This window comes from Amblyomma americanum, chromosome 1, assembly GCF_052857255.1.
Source record: "Amblyomma americanum isolate KBUSLIRL-KWMA chromosome 1, ASM5285725v1, whole genome shotgun sequence".
In the NCBI taxonomy this organism is placed as follows: Eukaryota; Metazoa; Arthropoda; class Arachnida; order Ixodida; family Ixodidae; genus Amblyomma; species Amblyomma americanum.
Genome location: NC_135497.1, coordinates 370,685,891 through 370,703,453, shown reverse-complemented (window position 1 = coordinate 370,703,453; position 17,563 = coordinate 370,685,891). Strand labels below are relative to the sequence as shown.

General features: G+C 49.2%; 1 protein-coding gene and 1 pseudogene across 1 annotated transcript; both read left to right on the top strand.

Annotated features, from left to right (window-relative positions):
• Nucleotides 1-2,343: 2,343 nt before the first annotated feature.
• Nucleotides 2,344-16,722, top strand: LOC144122088 (carboxy-terminal kinesin 2-like). The gene is made up of 6 exons (XM_077655611.1): nucleotides 2,344-2,496; nucleotides 3,390-3,650; nucleotides 3,790-3,958; nucleotides 6,603-6,757; nucleotides 12,971-13,120; nucleotides 15,774-16,722. Exons 1-6 carry the CDS (start codon nucleotides 2,344-2,346, stop codon nucleotides 15,813-15,815), a joined length of 930 nt encoding a protein of 309 aa, XP_077511737.1. The 3' UTR covers nucleotides 15,816-16,722.
• LOC144116481 (uncharacterized) lies at nucleotides 7,682-8,544 on the top strand (annotated as a pseudogene).
• Nucleotides 16,723-17,563: the final 841 nt, after the last annotated feature.

Sequence of the window (17,563 nt, the reverse complement as noted above, 5' to 3'; positions counted from 1 at the left end):
GAGGGGAGCGCAATACCGAAGAGCTGAACTGGGATCCAAGCGATGCTATGTCGATGGTGCTGCAGATTACGCAGATTACGCTAAATACCGAAGAAAACTGCGAGGCGATGTGTGCGCGTTTGCATAAAAACCTATTGTGCAAACTACAATTCAGTTTATAAAAAGATTTACTTCTCCTGCCGCTTTAAAAAGCTAAACGCTTCAAGTGGCAGTCGAAAAGTTTCGGCCGATTTTAGCCTATGCAGTCTAGCAACGATACGGCAGCGCGAGCGATACGCGAGAACAAGCGCGCGCCAGCAACTGGCCATGGAGATTCGCACCGCTTTCGACGTCCGTCGCGGCGCGCCGCTAGGCGCGTAGGCGCTTCACGTGTACGCCTCGGAAGTGTTCATCGAGTTGGGGCTTTACTCGCCGCCGCTCTTCTGTTGCCTTGAGGGGTGCGTATTCTCCGCTCCCACTCCTCATTTTCTTTTTTTTCTTTCTCCTTTTTTTTTTTCTGCCGGCTCCCCGCGGCTGCTTGGTGGGTGGCGGGCGACAGTGCATTTTTCTTTTTTTGTTTCTTTCTTTCTGCCTTTTCTAGTATTTTGTTCATTTCAGCCCATGTTCTTTCCAGCATCCGTTTGCTTGTTGTTTTGTTCATGTGTCGGACATGTGTGCCAATGACAACTAGTTAAGAGGAGGGAGATCGCTGTAACTTGTCTAGAGAAAGGACAGGCTCTGTCCGAAACGTCGACTCAAAATAAATGTCTAAATTAAGCGTTTCTCAACTTTGCATTTGACCTCTAAGAACCAAATACGTTTATATATATAATGGAGAATATGCTACGCTGTTGGAGACGTAGTTTTTCGGAGGGAGCTGCAAAATGCGTTTGGGTTGCATGTAGATTATTTCATGGGCGTGTACAAATCCAGAATAAGTAACGGTTGAAGTGGGCCGACGACGCACTTCCCGTGCCTGCAGTTCAGGTTCATTCGAAACCAGATTCGCGCTGCCCGTAATTGTAGTCGGTGTCGGGATAGCTGCAACATGTCGAAAGCCACCGAACACGGTAGCTGCGAAGTGCTGATGGAGTATAGTCCCACTTTGGCTGGTCTGCCGTCTTTATTCCGCCCGAGCGAAACGGTGGCTATCAAAATGGCAGCACGGGGTCAGCCACGGTCGTGAAATTACGTTCTCCACTTAGCATGCAAGAACACTGCCAGAGTTGTGACATGACATGACATGAGTCTTTATTATTTGGGCGGCAATGAAAACTGACCGGACTGCCTCGCGAAAACTCAACAGCTGAGAAACGTCGGCACTTGGGAACGCAAGAGCAGGGTTCTACGGAGTTAGCTACTGGTATTGTACGGGTAGTAGCTACAGGCGTTGTAGCCCTTTTTTTTCTCGCTGGTTTTCCTGAGTAAAAGCTCATTAATTCGAGCCCCGTTAATTCGGAAATTTGGATAATCCAGACTACCGACACAAACCGTCCTGCAATGAAGGCTATGGCGTCGTATAGTTCGTTTATTAGGACGCCCCGAGGTCGGCATCGGTTAATTCGTACAGCCTCCCGATGTGGAGCCGTGTCGAGGTATGACCACCTCGAAAGTCGATAGTCCAGATATTTTCTTCGGGGCTGAACTCTAATACTGCATTGTTTACCGCGCCCCTCTGATGTGCGAAACGGCACGCATGTTTACGTTCGGCAGGCCCGCGTCAACAGGTCGAGAGAGCCCAGCCGCATAGCTTCGTTTTCGGAGCCTCGCCGCTAGCCCGCAGCAATGGCGCCGTTTAGAACAGCGATTGTCTTGGTGCTGATCCGTCTTGCGTTTTGAAGGAGCGTTGCCGCTCCGGCGCTAGTGCGCGCTGTCCGCGTCGCCGTCCGCGTGGTATTTCCGATCTTCCTTCGCGCCGAAACTCGGCGCTCATCGTGTGCTGTTGGTCGTTTGTGCGGAGGAGCCCCCTGTAGTGCGAAGCTACATGCAAAGAAGCTCCGCGACTTCAATGCGCGAAGCGGTACCGCTGAATAAATTTAGATCATGGAGTAGTTCTGCTTCCGCCACTCCGGAATGTGTGCATGTACTAAAGCATTCGACGAAACCACTAAACATCACCTTTATCGCGTATTTTTGTTTTAAACAGATGATCATTGTTCGCCTTTTGAGAAAAAAATTTTACTTTCACGCAAACGGTTTTTTGGCACTTTGTTGTGGCCATTCTATATTTTTACACGCGGGAAATTATGACGTTTTCTCCTCTCACTTGAAGTCGGAATGAGCGAGGTTTTTACTGTACTAACGATGACAATGGTATTGAAGTGACTCTGTAGCTCTGCCACCTTTCTCCCTGGATTGAGCACAATGGAGGCCAAGCTGACTTCAGCAGTGTCGGAGCGGGACTCTCTCGCCCTTCAGCTGACATCTGCCGTGGGGCAGGCGGCCACTTTGCAGAGGTCGCTGGCCGAGGCCACCGGCGCTTTGGCAGGGCTTCGCCTCGGGTGCACAGCCCTCATGGTGCGTTCTCCTGTTCCTGTCTTCCCTGTCCCTGCAGTTCCTCTTCGATATTGCAAGAAGGAATCATTAAGAATTACCTCTCTTGGGATGGGGGAGGGTAGGAGTGGCAGAACTGCGCCACTATTGGCACCAATCTCCGCATTGGGAGCTCGCTAGCTTTTATGCATGAACATACCTTGGCGCTCGCTGGAATATGGCCGGAAGTATTGTTGTTACCTTATTATCGCAGCTGCTCATGTACTACTTGCAATGGATTAATTGTGACAGACGGGACCAAATTTTCTTTCCTATTTCTGAAGCGACAACTCGAAAGCCCCAAACTCAGGTTATTGCATTCTTTGATTTCAAGGAAAAAACAATGGCATGCATTTAAGCAAGATACCTGATAAGAATTTTTTAAAAGCTCGAGACAAACTCTTAAATGACTTACTACAGAAAATCAGAGACTTGGTCTGTTTACAAACAAATGGAATGTTTGGTATCCGCATGCGAAAACATTCTCCCCCCATTAATGGGTTTGACCCCTCCCCGGTTAAGTGCCGAAGTGGCTTGAAAAATGAGACTGCTTACAATGAACAGCCCTAACAGCTAAGAGAAATGGAATGGATTCCAAGAGAAAGCAAGCGTAGCAGAGGGCGGTAGAAAATCAGGTGGGCGGATAAGATTAAGAAGTTTTCGGAGGTAGGGTGGCCCCAGCTTACGTAGCGCAGGATGAAATTGACCCACCCTAGAAATTTGGGTGGTCCGCCGTGCTTTCGCACAATATTTCGGGCTTCGCAATGCTAAACCGTCAGTTTGTTTTTTCCCTTGAAGGTATAGTGTGTCGCTCATGCCTGGGCAGCCTGTGCAGTGGTGTCAAGTCTTCAGTGTTTCTGCCCTGTATGCCCGTGCAGGCCCAGCGGGAGAGGATCCCGACTTTCAGCTTTGACCGGGTATTCCCGGGCGTGGCCAGCCAGGCAGCGGTGTATGCCGAAGTCTCCCAGCTGGTGCAGAGTGCACTGGATGGCTACCACGTGTTCACCTTTGCCTACGGCCAGGCGGGCGCCGGCAAGACCCACACCATGGAGGGGGACGAGGACGACGAGCTGAGGGGTATCATACCGCGCGCCCTCCGCCAGGTCTTCGAGGCGTCCCAGAAGCAGCCCCAGTGGACGGTTAGTACGCACAGGAAGTGAGGAGAGAATGTGAGCGCACATTAGCTGTAGTGCGACGGCTCTTTGAACCTGCTGATGACGACCACCTTTTTGAGTCCAGAGCGATTATTTGTGTGGCCGATGCTTGCTTCCCTTGCAGTACACCATGGTGGTCATCTTTGTGGAGGTGTACAACGAGACGCAGCGCGACCTCCTGGTACCTCCGTCTCAAGCAGACAAGGCCCCACCGCTGCAGCTCACGATGACCAGCAAGGGTGGGCCTGTCGCAGTGGCCAGCCTGACAGGTGCCAGTCAAGTCAGTCCAACAGGTAGGCAGCCGCCCTTTCCGGTCTTCATTCTCAATGCACCATAGTGTGACGCAGCCAATATGTTTACGATTATGTTGACAGGTGTCTTCATAGTGTGTAGGGAAAACAAACTTCCGTGACTGCTCTAGTGACAGGGACTTTTCACGCTGCATATCCCCATTGCATGTGTATTGTGCGTGTAGTGGTCTGTACTCTGATTGTGGGGCTCTCACTCGCTTTTGCCTGCCAGTTATTTTTCCCCAAGCGCCATTTTCATGCGTTCAGTTGGCAACAGCTCCAGTGGGCCCATCAGTGTGGATTGCAGCACGGTCAAAGGTGCACAAGGTATAAGAGGGCTGCATCGCCTCAGGGACACTGCACTCGGGGCAGTATTTTACACCTAGTGCTCGCAAATGGAATGAACTATGGCAAAGATGGACCCACCCGCGCGTTGTTGTGTAAGCTGTTGCTTTTCACTAGCTGTGATGTTTCATTTTATTTGCTTTCTCACTTTTACACACCAGCTTTGCTTCAAGTTTCTGAGCAGCTTAGTTTTTTTCGACCACATTCGTTAACCTCTCCGGTCATATAATGAATCCACAAAAGTTCGTAAAACCCCAGAATTCAAGCGTTTCTAGTGCACCTAACCTCGTTCTTAGGCAAATTGCGGCAATGAAAAGATTTGTTAATTGAACCTTCCAGGAAAGATGTTTGAAGGCTGTTTCATTTGTATCCAATTTTTGTTATTCAGGCTTGCGTCTGTAGCCCCTAAAGAATGTTGTGCGAGGCAACCAGTGAAATTTGTCATGCGTTGAAGCGGCAGGAACATATCCTTCTTCGGACTGAAGTTATGCTTGGTTTCTTTTACTTGCCGGGTTGCTGACATGAGATGCTTGTGCAGAGTTTGAGTCATCTAAATTTTATGTCGTGCTGATACAATAAAACCTCGTTAATTCGAATTTGAAAGGAGTGGAATGGACGTCTGATATATGAGAATGTTAAATTATCGGATGGGCCCCAAAGCTGCCAAAAACAGTTTGCGTGAAAGTAAAATTTGTTTAGTAAAAACCTGGGCAATAGTCATTAGCTTTCAAGACTAAAACTGCGACAACGGAGACTTTTCACAGTAATGCGAAATGCTTTGATTCTTGTACGTTACCGGAAGTGTGATTACAGCAGGACTCCATAATTTGTTCAGGGTTTCTGCGGCTTCTTTCAGTGTGCGACGCAGTAGCATTGGAGCATATTCGCACGTGGCGTCGCATGTGAGAAGGCTTCGCGATCGTCACGTGCTGTCCTCCGTTCGCGCAGTGGAGTTTGGAACGGAAATATGCCACGGGTACGGAGTGAGGCAGGCGCGCATTGGCGCTGGAGTGTTTAGACCCCCTCGGTAAACAAAATTAAAAAATCGGCGGCAACGCAATCGGCGTGCAGCACACGCCTGGCTGATATGCGCGGCTGATAGCTGCTGTCGCCGAGGGCTGCCGGTTAACTACATGACCGAACATACTCTCGGCCTATTGACGCACACCTACCAATCCTCGTCATGCTTTCCACTGCACACATATAATATGCAGCTAAGGCCTTGTAGGACTAATATTTGGACTATCGCACGTACAAAAGGTCTTACCACGACACAGCGCCGCTTTGGGAGCATGTCCTGATGAACTGACGCAAGCTCTAGGGACCCCGAATAAACGAGTTTCCGACGCCATAGGCTTACATGGCCACTCAACGGTACTTCGGCCACAGTGTCGAATCAACGCAGTTTAGCCGTACTCTACCACCTTTTGCTCCTTTCCCCAGATAGACCAGTTGCTGTGGTGTGCGCGGAAGAACCGGGCCGTGGCTGCCGCCAAGTGCAACGAACGGTCATCCCGGTCCCACCCAGTCTTCCGCCCGGACATCACTGGCCACAACGAGCACACAGAGCTCAGCTGTCGAGGTCAGTGGACGAACTCCCAACACAGTTCTAATAGACCGGTGTACTATTTGCTTTGGCGCGTTCCAACTGGATTTCTTGCTGCAGCCTATAGAATGGGGTCGGAATCGTAAGTCTGTAAGATCGGGCAATGTAAGTGTACGTGCAGCAGTCGCGGGAGGGCAGCGCGGTGCTCAGTTTTCCAGCCTCTCCACCATATTCACAAGTGGTCGCAGGTCCTCTGTGACTCCGGTGCGGCCCTCCGCTGCGCAAGTTCGCACGTGCTGAACGCAGTCCGCCGTTTGTTCATTTTTGAAGGCTAAGACTCCTTCCGATAGGTTTGGGCTTTAGAACAGGTTTAGGCCGCTGTGGTACACTGCAATCGGAATGCAGTTCAGAAGGCATAATCTGTTCACTTTCGTTAGTTTGAACTAGGGTTAATTCGAACTGCGTGGGCATCCCAGTGGAGCTGGAATTACTGTAGTATAAACCAACCATTTTTTTCTCAAGTTCTGTTGATTTTTCCACAGCATCGAAAACAATCTCTCATAACCGATGGCGAGCATCGGAACAAAGGCGGGCCATTGAAAACAAAAAACAAGCGATATTTTACCTATGCGTCTGGAGCCCTCTAAGTCGTGTATATTTCCAGTATTCTTACTTGGCCGTCCAGTACAGTAGTATGCAGTTAGGATGCTACGCACCTGGTGATCACCTCTGCAGAGTGAAGTGTGTGTCATGCAGTGTGGCTGTGGACAAGGCGGCTGAACCGGGTGGACCTGGCGGGCAGCGAGCGACTGTCGCAGTCGCAGTCGGCGGGGGCGCGCCTGTGGGAGGCCCACAACATCAACCGCTCCCTGGCAAACCTTGGCAACGTCATCCGGGCACTCTGCAATCAGGTGGGTGCACATTTACATCGAAAATGCGCCACGAATTTTCATAGGTCAACCAACACTGTGGAAGGTTACTTCATCTGCAACATCTCGCCACTCGTTTCAGCCAGGTTTCTTTACCCCTCCTAACCATCTCCCTAACCATCAGCCCCGGTGTTGAGAACCGTGCGGTCATGTTGTGCTCCGTGTAGGAGACAACTTTACCCTATGCAAGATATCTGTGAAGACAATTATGCAAAGAGCAGTTGCAAAAAAATTAGCGCAGCTTCACTTAAGGTCGCGAACGCTGATGTGAACAGCAAAGCTTTCTAGCGTTTGGCTTCTCTCGTTCGGGATCTTCCGCCCTCCGCTTGCGCAGGGCTTCGGTATCCTTGGCGGGGGCTTCTGGATTCGCCTGACGACGCCGTGCCCATTCGCGCGCCAACTCGCGCTGGCGCTCACGGGCGGCTTCTTCTTCCGGAGAGCGAGCGACTTTACCCATTTTCCTACCATTCGAACGACCGCCAAGCGCACTCGTCTATATATGCGCGCTTCTCCGAACAATCTATTGGGCGTGCGATCTCCAGTTGGCCGACTCCTCTCCTCATCTCATTGACTCCTGAAAGCACGATTGAGGCGTCCACTAACCCAGGGCGCCAGTTATGAACTTCTTCAACTTTTTCATCGTCAATGCCAATTCACCTAGTATATGTCGGCGATATATACTCCAGTTGCGCGTTTCTGCAGCACTCTTGTCAGCGCCAGAGCATACAGCACAGAGCTGTCACTTCCGCCACATAGCCCTAAGCGCGAGTATTAGTTTGATAGCAGTATTAGTAGACGATGTGCGATTCACAGCACGAGTTACAGTTTAACACGAGGCGTGATTGGCTGTGGCGATAGGGTAGCGTAGTCATTCTGCTTCCGGCCACGGGCGTGAAAGGACGCCGGATGGCTGGCTCTTCGCGAGCTGTGATAACAGCCGATGCTGGCCGCCGAAAATCGTTTTTGGACGCTTAGAAAGACTACAGGATTGTTCTGCCACCCCTGCCTACCGGCGAAAGACTGAAAACAATGGTTGTTCTTCACTGCGACACCGCTGGAAGGCCTTACAGGATTGAAGATTTCCGCCAGCCGATGAAAGAAGCCGGCGTCGTCGAACAGGTGGGCGGTATCGGAGCATTCCAGATGTCGCATGCCTTGTTAGTAAACTTCCGCAGCGACGAGGCCAAGAAAAACGTCGGGCATATCACTGTTAAAAAGAAGACGCGTAGTTTTTGACCCTGAAAGGCACGAAGTGCGGCTGAAGGTGCATTGGTGGTGCGCCTTCAACGTGAGCAACGAAACTCTAAGGTGGGTGTTCTTGGAGCAGGGCGAAGTGAAAGAAGTCTCGAGCGATAGATGGAAGACCGGCGGGTTTGAAAACGCTCACTCGACTACTCCAGTTGTGCGGCTGATTATACGAGAAGGTGCAAGCCTCGAGCGCCTGCCCCATCAGATGTGTATCGGGAATGGGACAGTGTTAGTCGTCGTGCCTGGGCGTGCGCCGATGTCTCCGCTGCCGCAACACAGGCCACATTAGTCGTGGCTACAAGGTGACCAAGTGCAGCCAGTGCCGCGCGTACGGGCACGAAGAGGCTGAATGCATGAAGTCGTACGCCCGCGCGGCTGGGCGAGGAACACTCGGCAAAATCAGTGAGCTGCATATGGACGAAGATGAGGCTGAGCAGGCCGCCTCCTTCCCAGTGGTCGAGACCCTAACGGCTGCATTGAAGCGCGACAAGGAAAACGACACGCCACCGACTGCTGAGTAAACGCTCAGGCCACCCGAGTCGGCAGTCATGAACAAGGTTACCGAGTGACCGCAGGAAATCCCATGCCTCGCTGAAAAAGGCAACGGGGAATCCATGGAGGTCGACCCTGCTGCTGCTAAACGGCGCCGAGACGACGTCGATGCAATGAGCCCGGAGCAAAGGCAACGTCTGCTACAAAGCCAGCGGGACGCCGGCGAAGTGAAAAAACAGCGTGTCACCAGCGGGCACCGATCATCGTCGCTTCCTCGCGACGACAACTCAGTCCTAATAATGGCGGGACGACACCACACAGCGCGACGTTGTGCGTACAAAGGTAAGCGCCGTACTGGTGGCCTGGTCTTGCTAAGCGATGACAGCATTTGGCAGACACCTCGTCGTAGCCACGCTCAATGTCAGAGGTCTTTCATCTAGGAGGAGGCAAAATCAGCTGTTACGACTCTTGACCTAGCAGGCATTGGATATTGTAGCGGTACAAGAAACCAAAATCGAGGGTCAAGACCAGATTTACAGTATGGTGCGTCCGTTCAGCAGCCGAAACGATGTTTACTTGTCTTAGGCTGTGGGTACTTCGGCAGGGTGCATGCTTTTGATCCGCCATTCTCTGGGAGCGATTGTGGAAAAAGTTCAAACTTGCGTTTTCGGTCGTTGGATTCTATGTGACATGACATTTGCTGGTGTTGAATGGCGCGTCATCGGTATTTACACGCACACTAACGTGGAAGAGAGGCGAAAACTTTTTGAGACAGTTGGAAACTGTTGTGATACAGCCCGTCTGGTCGTCTGTCTTGGCGATTTCAACTCATCGCTGTCATCTCGAAGATGTTGGCGATTGTCTCGGGTGTGATTCTGGCGTTCGTTTTACCCATTTCCAGGGCACGAGTCACGCACGTTTGGATCGTGCGTACGTATCTGCCGAACTGATACCATTCTGCGCCGAATACCTCGTACAACCAGTGCCGTTTAGTGACCATTGTGTTGTCTTCCATGTAGGGAAAAGAAAAGGAACGAAAAGCAAATTCGTGTGGGAAAACTGGAAACTTAATGAAAAGCTGCTGAAAGAGGATATCTTTATGGAACGTGCAGCGTCGGCGATACGCGAACTGCAAATCGAGGACAATGCACTTCTTGGAGTAAAGTGTGAAGTGGGAAAGATTTCAGCAGGCAATGAAAATGACCGCTATTGAACAATCGAGCGTTATAAGGCAAAAAACAAAGAGTGAAGGAAAATATGCCTAGAGATGACTTGAGATTTTTGACAGAGCAAGAGGGCAAGCAGCCAGGAGCATGCGTCGAAGAAATACGCTACGCTCCGTTAAGCGGAAACTAGAGGTAATAGATACGGAGCGGTATCAAGGAGCGATCGTGAGAGCGAGGGCACAGCGTCCGATAGCGGGCGAAATGCCCACAAAACGTGCTCTCGGCTTGTAAAAGAGGCACGCCCACTAGAATGGCATACTGATAGGAATTTACTCAGATAAAGGGCCTTTTATGACCACTAAAGCGGGCTTTTTGGTTACACAAAAGTAAGAACCGAAGACTTTAAAACCCATTTCCTGCCTTTAATGTCGAAGCTTAGTGATTAAACGAAATAACGGTTAGAAGTGGCTATTGCAACCAAAGAAGTGCGGAAAGCCATATAAGACCTCAACCCTAGAAAGTCTCCAGGACCAGATGGGCTAGTAGCATCGCACAATAAGGCACTCGAGAATGACTTTGCACAAGTTTTGGCTACGTTTGTTTACTGAGGCTTATGACAAGGATATGCTTCCTCCGTTATTTCTAACATCCTACACAATTTTATTACCAAAAAGCGACGATGTAACTAGACTTCGACAAGTTACCGCTTACGTACCAATATCACTGACGAAGGTCAGCGATATCGGATGAATGAATGAGATCCTCATAAAAATTCTGGCTAAACGACTCCAAACTGTTATGCAAGAAGTAGTAGGGCCACATCAGACCTGTGGTATTTAAGGCCGCACCATATATACCAAAATCCACACAGACCAGTCTGTGCTCGAGTGTTGCGACGCCATGCATGAAAACATCGCAATGCTCCAGCTTGATCTGGAGAAAGCCTTTGACAGGGTGCCACATGACCTCTTGTTTTGTCTGTTAGGGCACGTGAATACGGGATCAGCCATTTCCCGGGGCATAGCGATGGCGTACAGGGGATGCACGACGCGGCTGATAATGAATAAGTGGGTGGGTGCGCGCATCCGAGTCAACGCTCTGTGCTTCAAGGTTCCCCCTGCCACCGTTGCTATTTTGTTTTTACATTGAGCCCTTTTGTTTGAGCATAATTCAAGGCAGCAGTGTTCATGGTTTTCGTCTCCTTGCGGCCGTGGTCCGCGTTCTCGCGTATGCAGATGACATTGACGTATCTTGTGCTGACTACGAAAGCGTTCGTGTTGTGGTTGAAACTGTGAAAAACCTTTGTTCTGTAAGTGGGAGTGCTGTGAACTGGGCGAAATGTTTGGGGTTCTGGCGTGGCGACTGGCCAACCCCAAAAATTTTCGCGAACATGCCTTGGACAGCTACCGCAGTAAAATATTTAGGAGTGCCGCTGGAGAATTATCCCGAGAGTGTGCCGTACTGGAAACGCGAAGCTGCTGAAGCGCGTGAGAAGGCCGACAGGCTTAAAGGCTTCAGTTGGCCTATTTTCGCGTGTGCCACAATATGTAACATATTTTTTGTAACCAAGCTTTGGTACGTTATGCAAGCATTTCATTGTTCTAGAGTCAATGTGCAGAGGTTGCACCGGGTTTTTGCGGTTTTCGTATGGGGAGGAACCTGGGAGCGGACACGGCGAACCAATCTGTTTCATCGTGTCCGCTCTGGAGGAGTACGTTTGTATCAGCGCCAGTTGGTGATTCGATTGATGTTTTCTCGGGACTTGAATGACCCCTTTCTGCGAACAGCGTGTCATGTTAGGTTGGGTAGGGTCTTGCCAATTTTAGTAGTATAGTTCGGCGACTAGGCAAGGGGGAATTTTCGGCTTCCTTAGAGAGGTGTATCCGGCATGTCGCGTCTTTAAAGAGTGATTTTCAATGGAATATTTATCAGCTGTATCACGAAAAAAAATTTATAAGGGCCTGTGTGATGTCTTTCTTTCGGTTCCATTCTACAGGTCGTTGTACTGTTCAGGTTCATGGCAGACAGTTCTAAAACGAGTTAAAAGCTTGGCTGTTCCAGGTGGAGTTGTTTCTTTTTTAAGCTCCGTACAAACACTCTTGAAGTCAAGACGTATCTAGAAGGTTTTTTTTGTACCTTGGGGAAATCATTATTTCATATTCTGAAAGCCGGAAACTATTGAACAAGTCTTCTTAGATTGCTGGGAAGCCTTTTTTGGCACATCCTACAACGCACGATTAAAAAAGACTTACCGGTGGATGTTTTCGGAATCAGATTTTTGCCTGTTCACAATGAAGACGGGGTTCCTTTATACGTGTTCATGATAATGGGCCTGCACAGTATTTGGCGATCCAGGATGGCAGTCGGACATGCGGACATTGACACGAGGCCGATAAGAGAGCATTTTCGTGAATCTGTTGGCAGAGTTATTGAAGGCCACAAGATACAAGACCCAGTGCCTGAGTGGCTTCCGAGAATGGAAGCTTTGTTATACATGCGCGAATTTTAATGTGTTTACGTAACCTCAAGTGCGGGTGACGTAGTTTTAGCATCTGTGTTGTGTTGTTTGCGTGGATTGGTTTGTAACTGACGTGCTGAAGTCGGCAATAAAGAAAAAAAGAAGTGGCGATAGCGTAGTGCCTTAGCGCAGTGGCCAACGAAGCTGCTCTGTTCGCGCCGCCGGGGGATTGAATCCCAGTCGTACGTAATTCATGTCTTTCTGTTTGTTTCACTTGGCCCAAACCTACAAACATCGCGAGATCTTGCTTGGTGTGTACCCATCAGAATAGTGCTTTCGCACTAAAAAACTACTTTCCGCACATCGTCTACGATGTCCACACCCGGACGCTTGGCCCCCCAATCTGGAAGCACTGTGACCCTTGCACGAGTTGATACGGTAAGTGTGCTAACCACTGTGCTTTGTCGCGGTTCGATCGTGGTGACAAGGCGGGCCTGAACGCATTCGTGTAATTTGCGGCGTTCTTTCCCTTCCTTTTGCTGCGTTTGTCTCAGGCCATTGTCGCTTGTTCTAGCCAATCCCCTGTTTGGACAATGCAGTTTTGCAATAGGCTCAGTTATATGAAAGGAATTATGGTCTCCGTGGGAATACGGCAACGTTCCAGATTACATCAGATTTATTCACTCCATCGGTATTATCCCAATAGGTGCATAATACCAAAGCTGTGTCGACTTTTTCATGCGTTCCTTTTTTGTCGCTCCGCCCTTGGAGAGATGACAGTTGTCGTGACATTAATGTCTCTTCTCTGGGCGGGCTGTGTTGTTCGAGCAGGCTGACCACGTGCCACACCGGGACTCCAAACTGACACACCTCCGGATGGACAGCCTGGGCGGCAACAGCAAAACACTAATGCTGCTCAACATCTCGCCGCAGGTGGAGACCATCGGGGAGACCATCAACTCGCTCCGGTTTGCCACAACGGTGAGCACAGTGTCGTTTCCACTGCAACAGCAAACGGCGCCTGTCATGAAGTCCTTGCCACATATTCGGTCATTTCACCACCAGGATTTCCATTTCGCTTTGCATAATCGTCGGTATCAAGTTTTTTGCTAATAATTATTTAGCTGAGTGTACACGTGCAGACTTTTTTTTTTCAGAACACATTGCTAATTTTTACTGAATTTCTGCTCTCTATGCTGCAAAAGGGCTGCTGTCACCGAGCTTAAAATGGTGTTCATTGCAACAGTGGAACTATGATGGCTTTCTATAGCACAACACTGTATGTTAACAGTTAACTGCATTTGCCAGTCTGGCGCTGACCATTATTTTTTTAATGCCTGTCAGCGCAGCTTGTACAGATACTTTTCGCCTGAGCAGTGAATGCATAGCATGATCAGGCACATTATACAATGTGTTTTCTTCTCCACAGGCTCTGGGTACAGATCGGTTTTTTTAACTGTAGTAGCCATAGCTCGTCAGACATGTATGGAGCACAGCAGTGTTTCAGTTGCTCCATCATCTTTTGCGGATTCGGGGTTGTTCAGAGCGATCACATCACATTAGATTATTACAGTTGGCAGCCAATGGCAACACAGGATGCCAGATTCTGATTTCAGATCGCTCCTGTTTGGGAGAAAATGCTTCCTCTGATAGTAAGAATGATGTGACAGTCAGAAACCAGCTTTTTTTCATCAATGACTGTAAAAAATGGACCTCTTAAGCACCCATAACTTACTAGTGAGTTATTTCTGCCAGGTTGTATAGTGGCAGGCACCTAAGACCAGTGATGATGAGATGGCATGCCGGTAAAAGACAGCTGTCCGTGGGGATTATAATTAGCCAACATTTGACACGTATGGTCCTTCCCAGTGCAGTTCTATTCTGCCAATCGTGCAGATAAATGTACGTTCTGTTGACTTCATGGATAGGTCAGGTCATGACTCATCGGGAAACGCTGCTGCGTTTCCGGGTGTAGTTTTTCTATCTGCTACGTTTTTATGAGCCAGTAAAACCCAAGCTGCCATGAAACCTATGCAATACACACTCGGCTGTTAAGTCTCAACAGTGAAAGCGTTCCCGTATGCTACTTCGCGAATGTCACTTCGCGATAGTTTTTTTACCGCGTGCCGGCATTAAAACAGTCTACGTTCCGCGCGCGGAACGGTGACGACACACTGGCCAAAGCGGGACTAGGCCGCCTCGTGTTCGCCGGCTTCCGGCACGTTACGCCTATGTCGACACCACCATAGCAGACTTTCTGGCGCCGTGAACCTTGTTGTGCTGTTGGGGCTGTTCGATCGCCGGTGTGACGCGAGCGTGAAGGACCGAAGGCTCGAAAATGAAACAATGCCGCTGCAAAAGCAGCGCGGGCAGTGCTGCGAGAGGTTCACGCCGAGGCATGTTTGTCGTCCGCCTTTACCTTGTCGCCTGCTGTTTAAAAAAATTGAGTGACGCTTAAGCTTCACCTCTAAGAGTAGAACGCCATATCATGTTACGGGTCCTGTTCGCATCGTCTGCTGAATTGCCTAATTCCTGACTGTCATACTCAGAGACATGTTCTAATGCGTGCAAGAGCAATTTTTGAGATGCTTCACTAAATCAAAGACCAGAACGCATTCACTAGGTCCCAATTTTTTTCAGCGTGAACCATGGAGGCTTCATGGCTCATGCATAGCGTGCCCATGTCTCAATCCAAAGGTCCTGGTTTCGATTCCTACCCAAACCCAATTGTTAATAGAATTTTCTTTTGAGCTCAGTTATTCTTTGCATCTATCGGGATTTTTCGCTCACGGCCAACGACGACGACACCGGGTTTTCTGCGACTCGGGACCCTGAACGCTATGCTGTTGAAACCCAATTTATAGGTTCTAGCAGACGAGGACTGTATGATTAAAGCGGTTGCCACGAAAGCGGTGCAGAAGCATGCACGCGTGCCCGGACCTGCCCACTACGTGCTTCCTACCTTTTCGCTGCTGCCATACCATAAAGGCTATGCGCAGAACGACAGTCATACATTGTTTGTCTTGGAAGTGCATGCTTGGCTTGACCTTCGTCGGGCTTCAAGGTCAAACGCACTAAGCCAGGCGAAACTCGAGTTGTACCCATGGAGAGTAGTAGTGCTATCGCTCTGAAAACTGCAGAGAATGTTGTGCATCTTTTTCCCGTGCTCGTCCTGGGTTCTGAGTTTCCCGGCAAGTAAGTTTTCTTCCGTGGTCCAGGTGAAAAATGTATCTGCGGAGCTGTGTGCTCTGTGACCAAAATGGTTAGATACAATATCGAGAGTGTCACATGTATGAGAAAGCTTTAGTGTTAGGAAAGGTGGCCGGACCGGCAGCCATGAAGGAAAGGAATGCTGAATCTCCCATGCAGCCCAAGTGAAGGATAAAATTGGACATGCCTTCAGGACACCTTCCTACGGCCCAGCAAGTCTGAAACCAGAAATCATAACCTAGGAGGTTGTTGATAACCCTTCTCAGTGCTGAATCTCACTCGGTGCTGAATCTCACTCGGGTGGTTGCACACGGTTGCCCAGTGGGATGATAAATGTGAATTTGCAGTGCTGCTTGCGCACTTCGCAGTTCTAATTTTTCTTGCAGATTGAGTCTTCCTGACCGCCCCGTTTTTGTTCTTGCAGGCCAACCGGTACCATATCGCAACGGCGCGCAAGAATCTATGATGGCGCAGAAAAACGAAACGACATTACTGTCGCCATAATTTCATAAATAACCCATAGTAAAATTTTATATAACCTGCATGCCTAAAACGTCATTTTACCTTAGACAAGCGGTGCAGTCATCGCGCTTGCATGACACTGTGTGCTCTCGTAATGGACATTGTTGTAGGCAGTGGACAGTCAAGATCCAGTACTGTGTAATGCGAAGGCTGCTGGTGACGTCATTTGCAAGAGCTCCAGGCGTGATAACATCTGAGGATATGGTACAGTAAGAAGACACCCATGACGATAGTCCTTGTGCACGGAGACTCAATTGTGCTGCCTTCATTTGAAGTGTTTGTGCTCAGCTTACTGACCCCGATGAAGAATTGACGTTATGCTCATGTTCTGTGGACTGCTTGTAGTGTATGTGACTGATGTATGTGTCGTGACATGTGCAGCGAAACGATGGCCATCTCTTGATCCAAAAAACTTGCTTCATGAGCTCTTCTGGTCTGCAGTGATAAGCATGCAGTGTCAGTTTTGCAATCAATTCGGAGCACTCCTTGCGCTTAGGAGCTGGCTTCAGTCTGTTTGCCACGGACGGTGCATGGTACCGCAGGAACCATGCTGCACCCTGCCTACCATGCTGTTCCTTTTGTCGTATTGTGTGGGAAAACTGATGGATTTTTAGCATAGAGCATCGGAGCAGTGGCTTTTTGGACAAAGTTTTGCTCGATTCTTACTAATGTAGCCATGCAAGTTGTCCACACATGTTTGCTTTGGGCCAATTTTTACGTATTTTTAAACTGAAGTGCTTTTAAATTGTGTTTAATATATTTAAGTATGGCCCCTGGTTTCATGTGTAGCTTGTGTGTGGGAACTCTGTCTTAATCGATCATTGTACGTCGCAAAAAAGTCACGTACGTGTGACGGAACATGGCATGTAAGTACAGTCGGGTGCAAAAAAAAAAGATTGTCATTAGTGACGTGCCACAGGAGTGGCATATAGCAACGTTCCGTGCTGCGGTTACGAACACGCCGATAACAAAAGTGCCAGGTGTTTTCGCAAAGCACGGCTCCCCGCCAGCGGCACGGTGCGATTTTCGCCTCTCCGGTGATGTCCAATGGGCTAATCTTTCTTTACTCTCAACTGCACTTCTGTAATCGAAGGCCCTAGCTGTTCATTATGTAGTCTGGAATTTATTGTATACTACGATTGCTAGATGCCGTGGTGGCTCGGCTGCTGACCCGAAAGACGCCGGTTTGATCCCGGCCGCGGCAGTCGCATTTCGATAGTCTTAATGTTTGAGGCCCGTGTACTGTACGACGTCAGTGCATGTTAAAAAACCCCAGATGGTCAAAATTATTCGGAGCACTCTCTACGGCGTCCCCCATAGCCCGAGTCTTTTTGGAGCGATAAACTCCATAAAACCAAAACCAAACGAAACTAAGATATCTGGGGTGCCTCTTGTTCATTTTGTGTTTTTGCTTTAAAACCAGGCGTATCTCATTTTTATTCTGTGCTACATTTTTGTGCCCCAGTTTCTTGAAGTTTGTGCAATGGATGCCTTGAAGACCTGGCCAAACGGCCGGATCTAATAAAATTGAACATATACATATCATTTGCAAGAACTTTTTTCAGGCAATAGTCTGTGAATGCATCAAATCTGCACTGTCCCTGGCTAGCCTACTTCATGCTGGTTTTTTCTCAGCATTGTTATAATCCAATGGTCGTCCCTCCTCGAGAAATAACACTGTATAACTTGCTG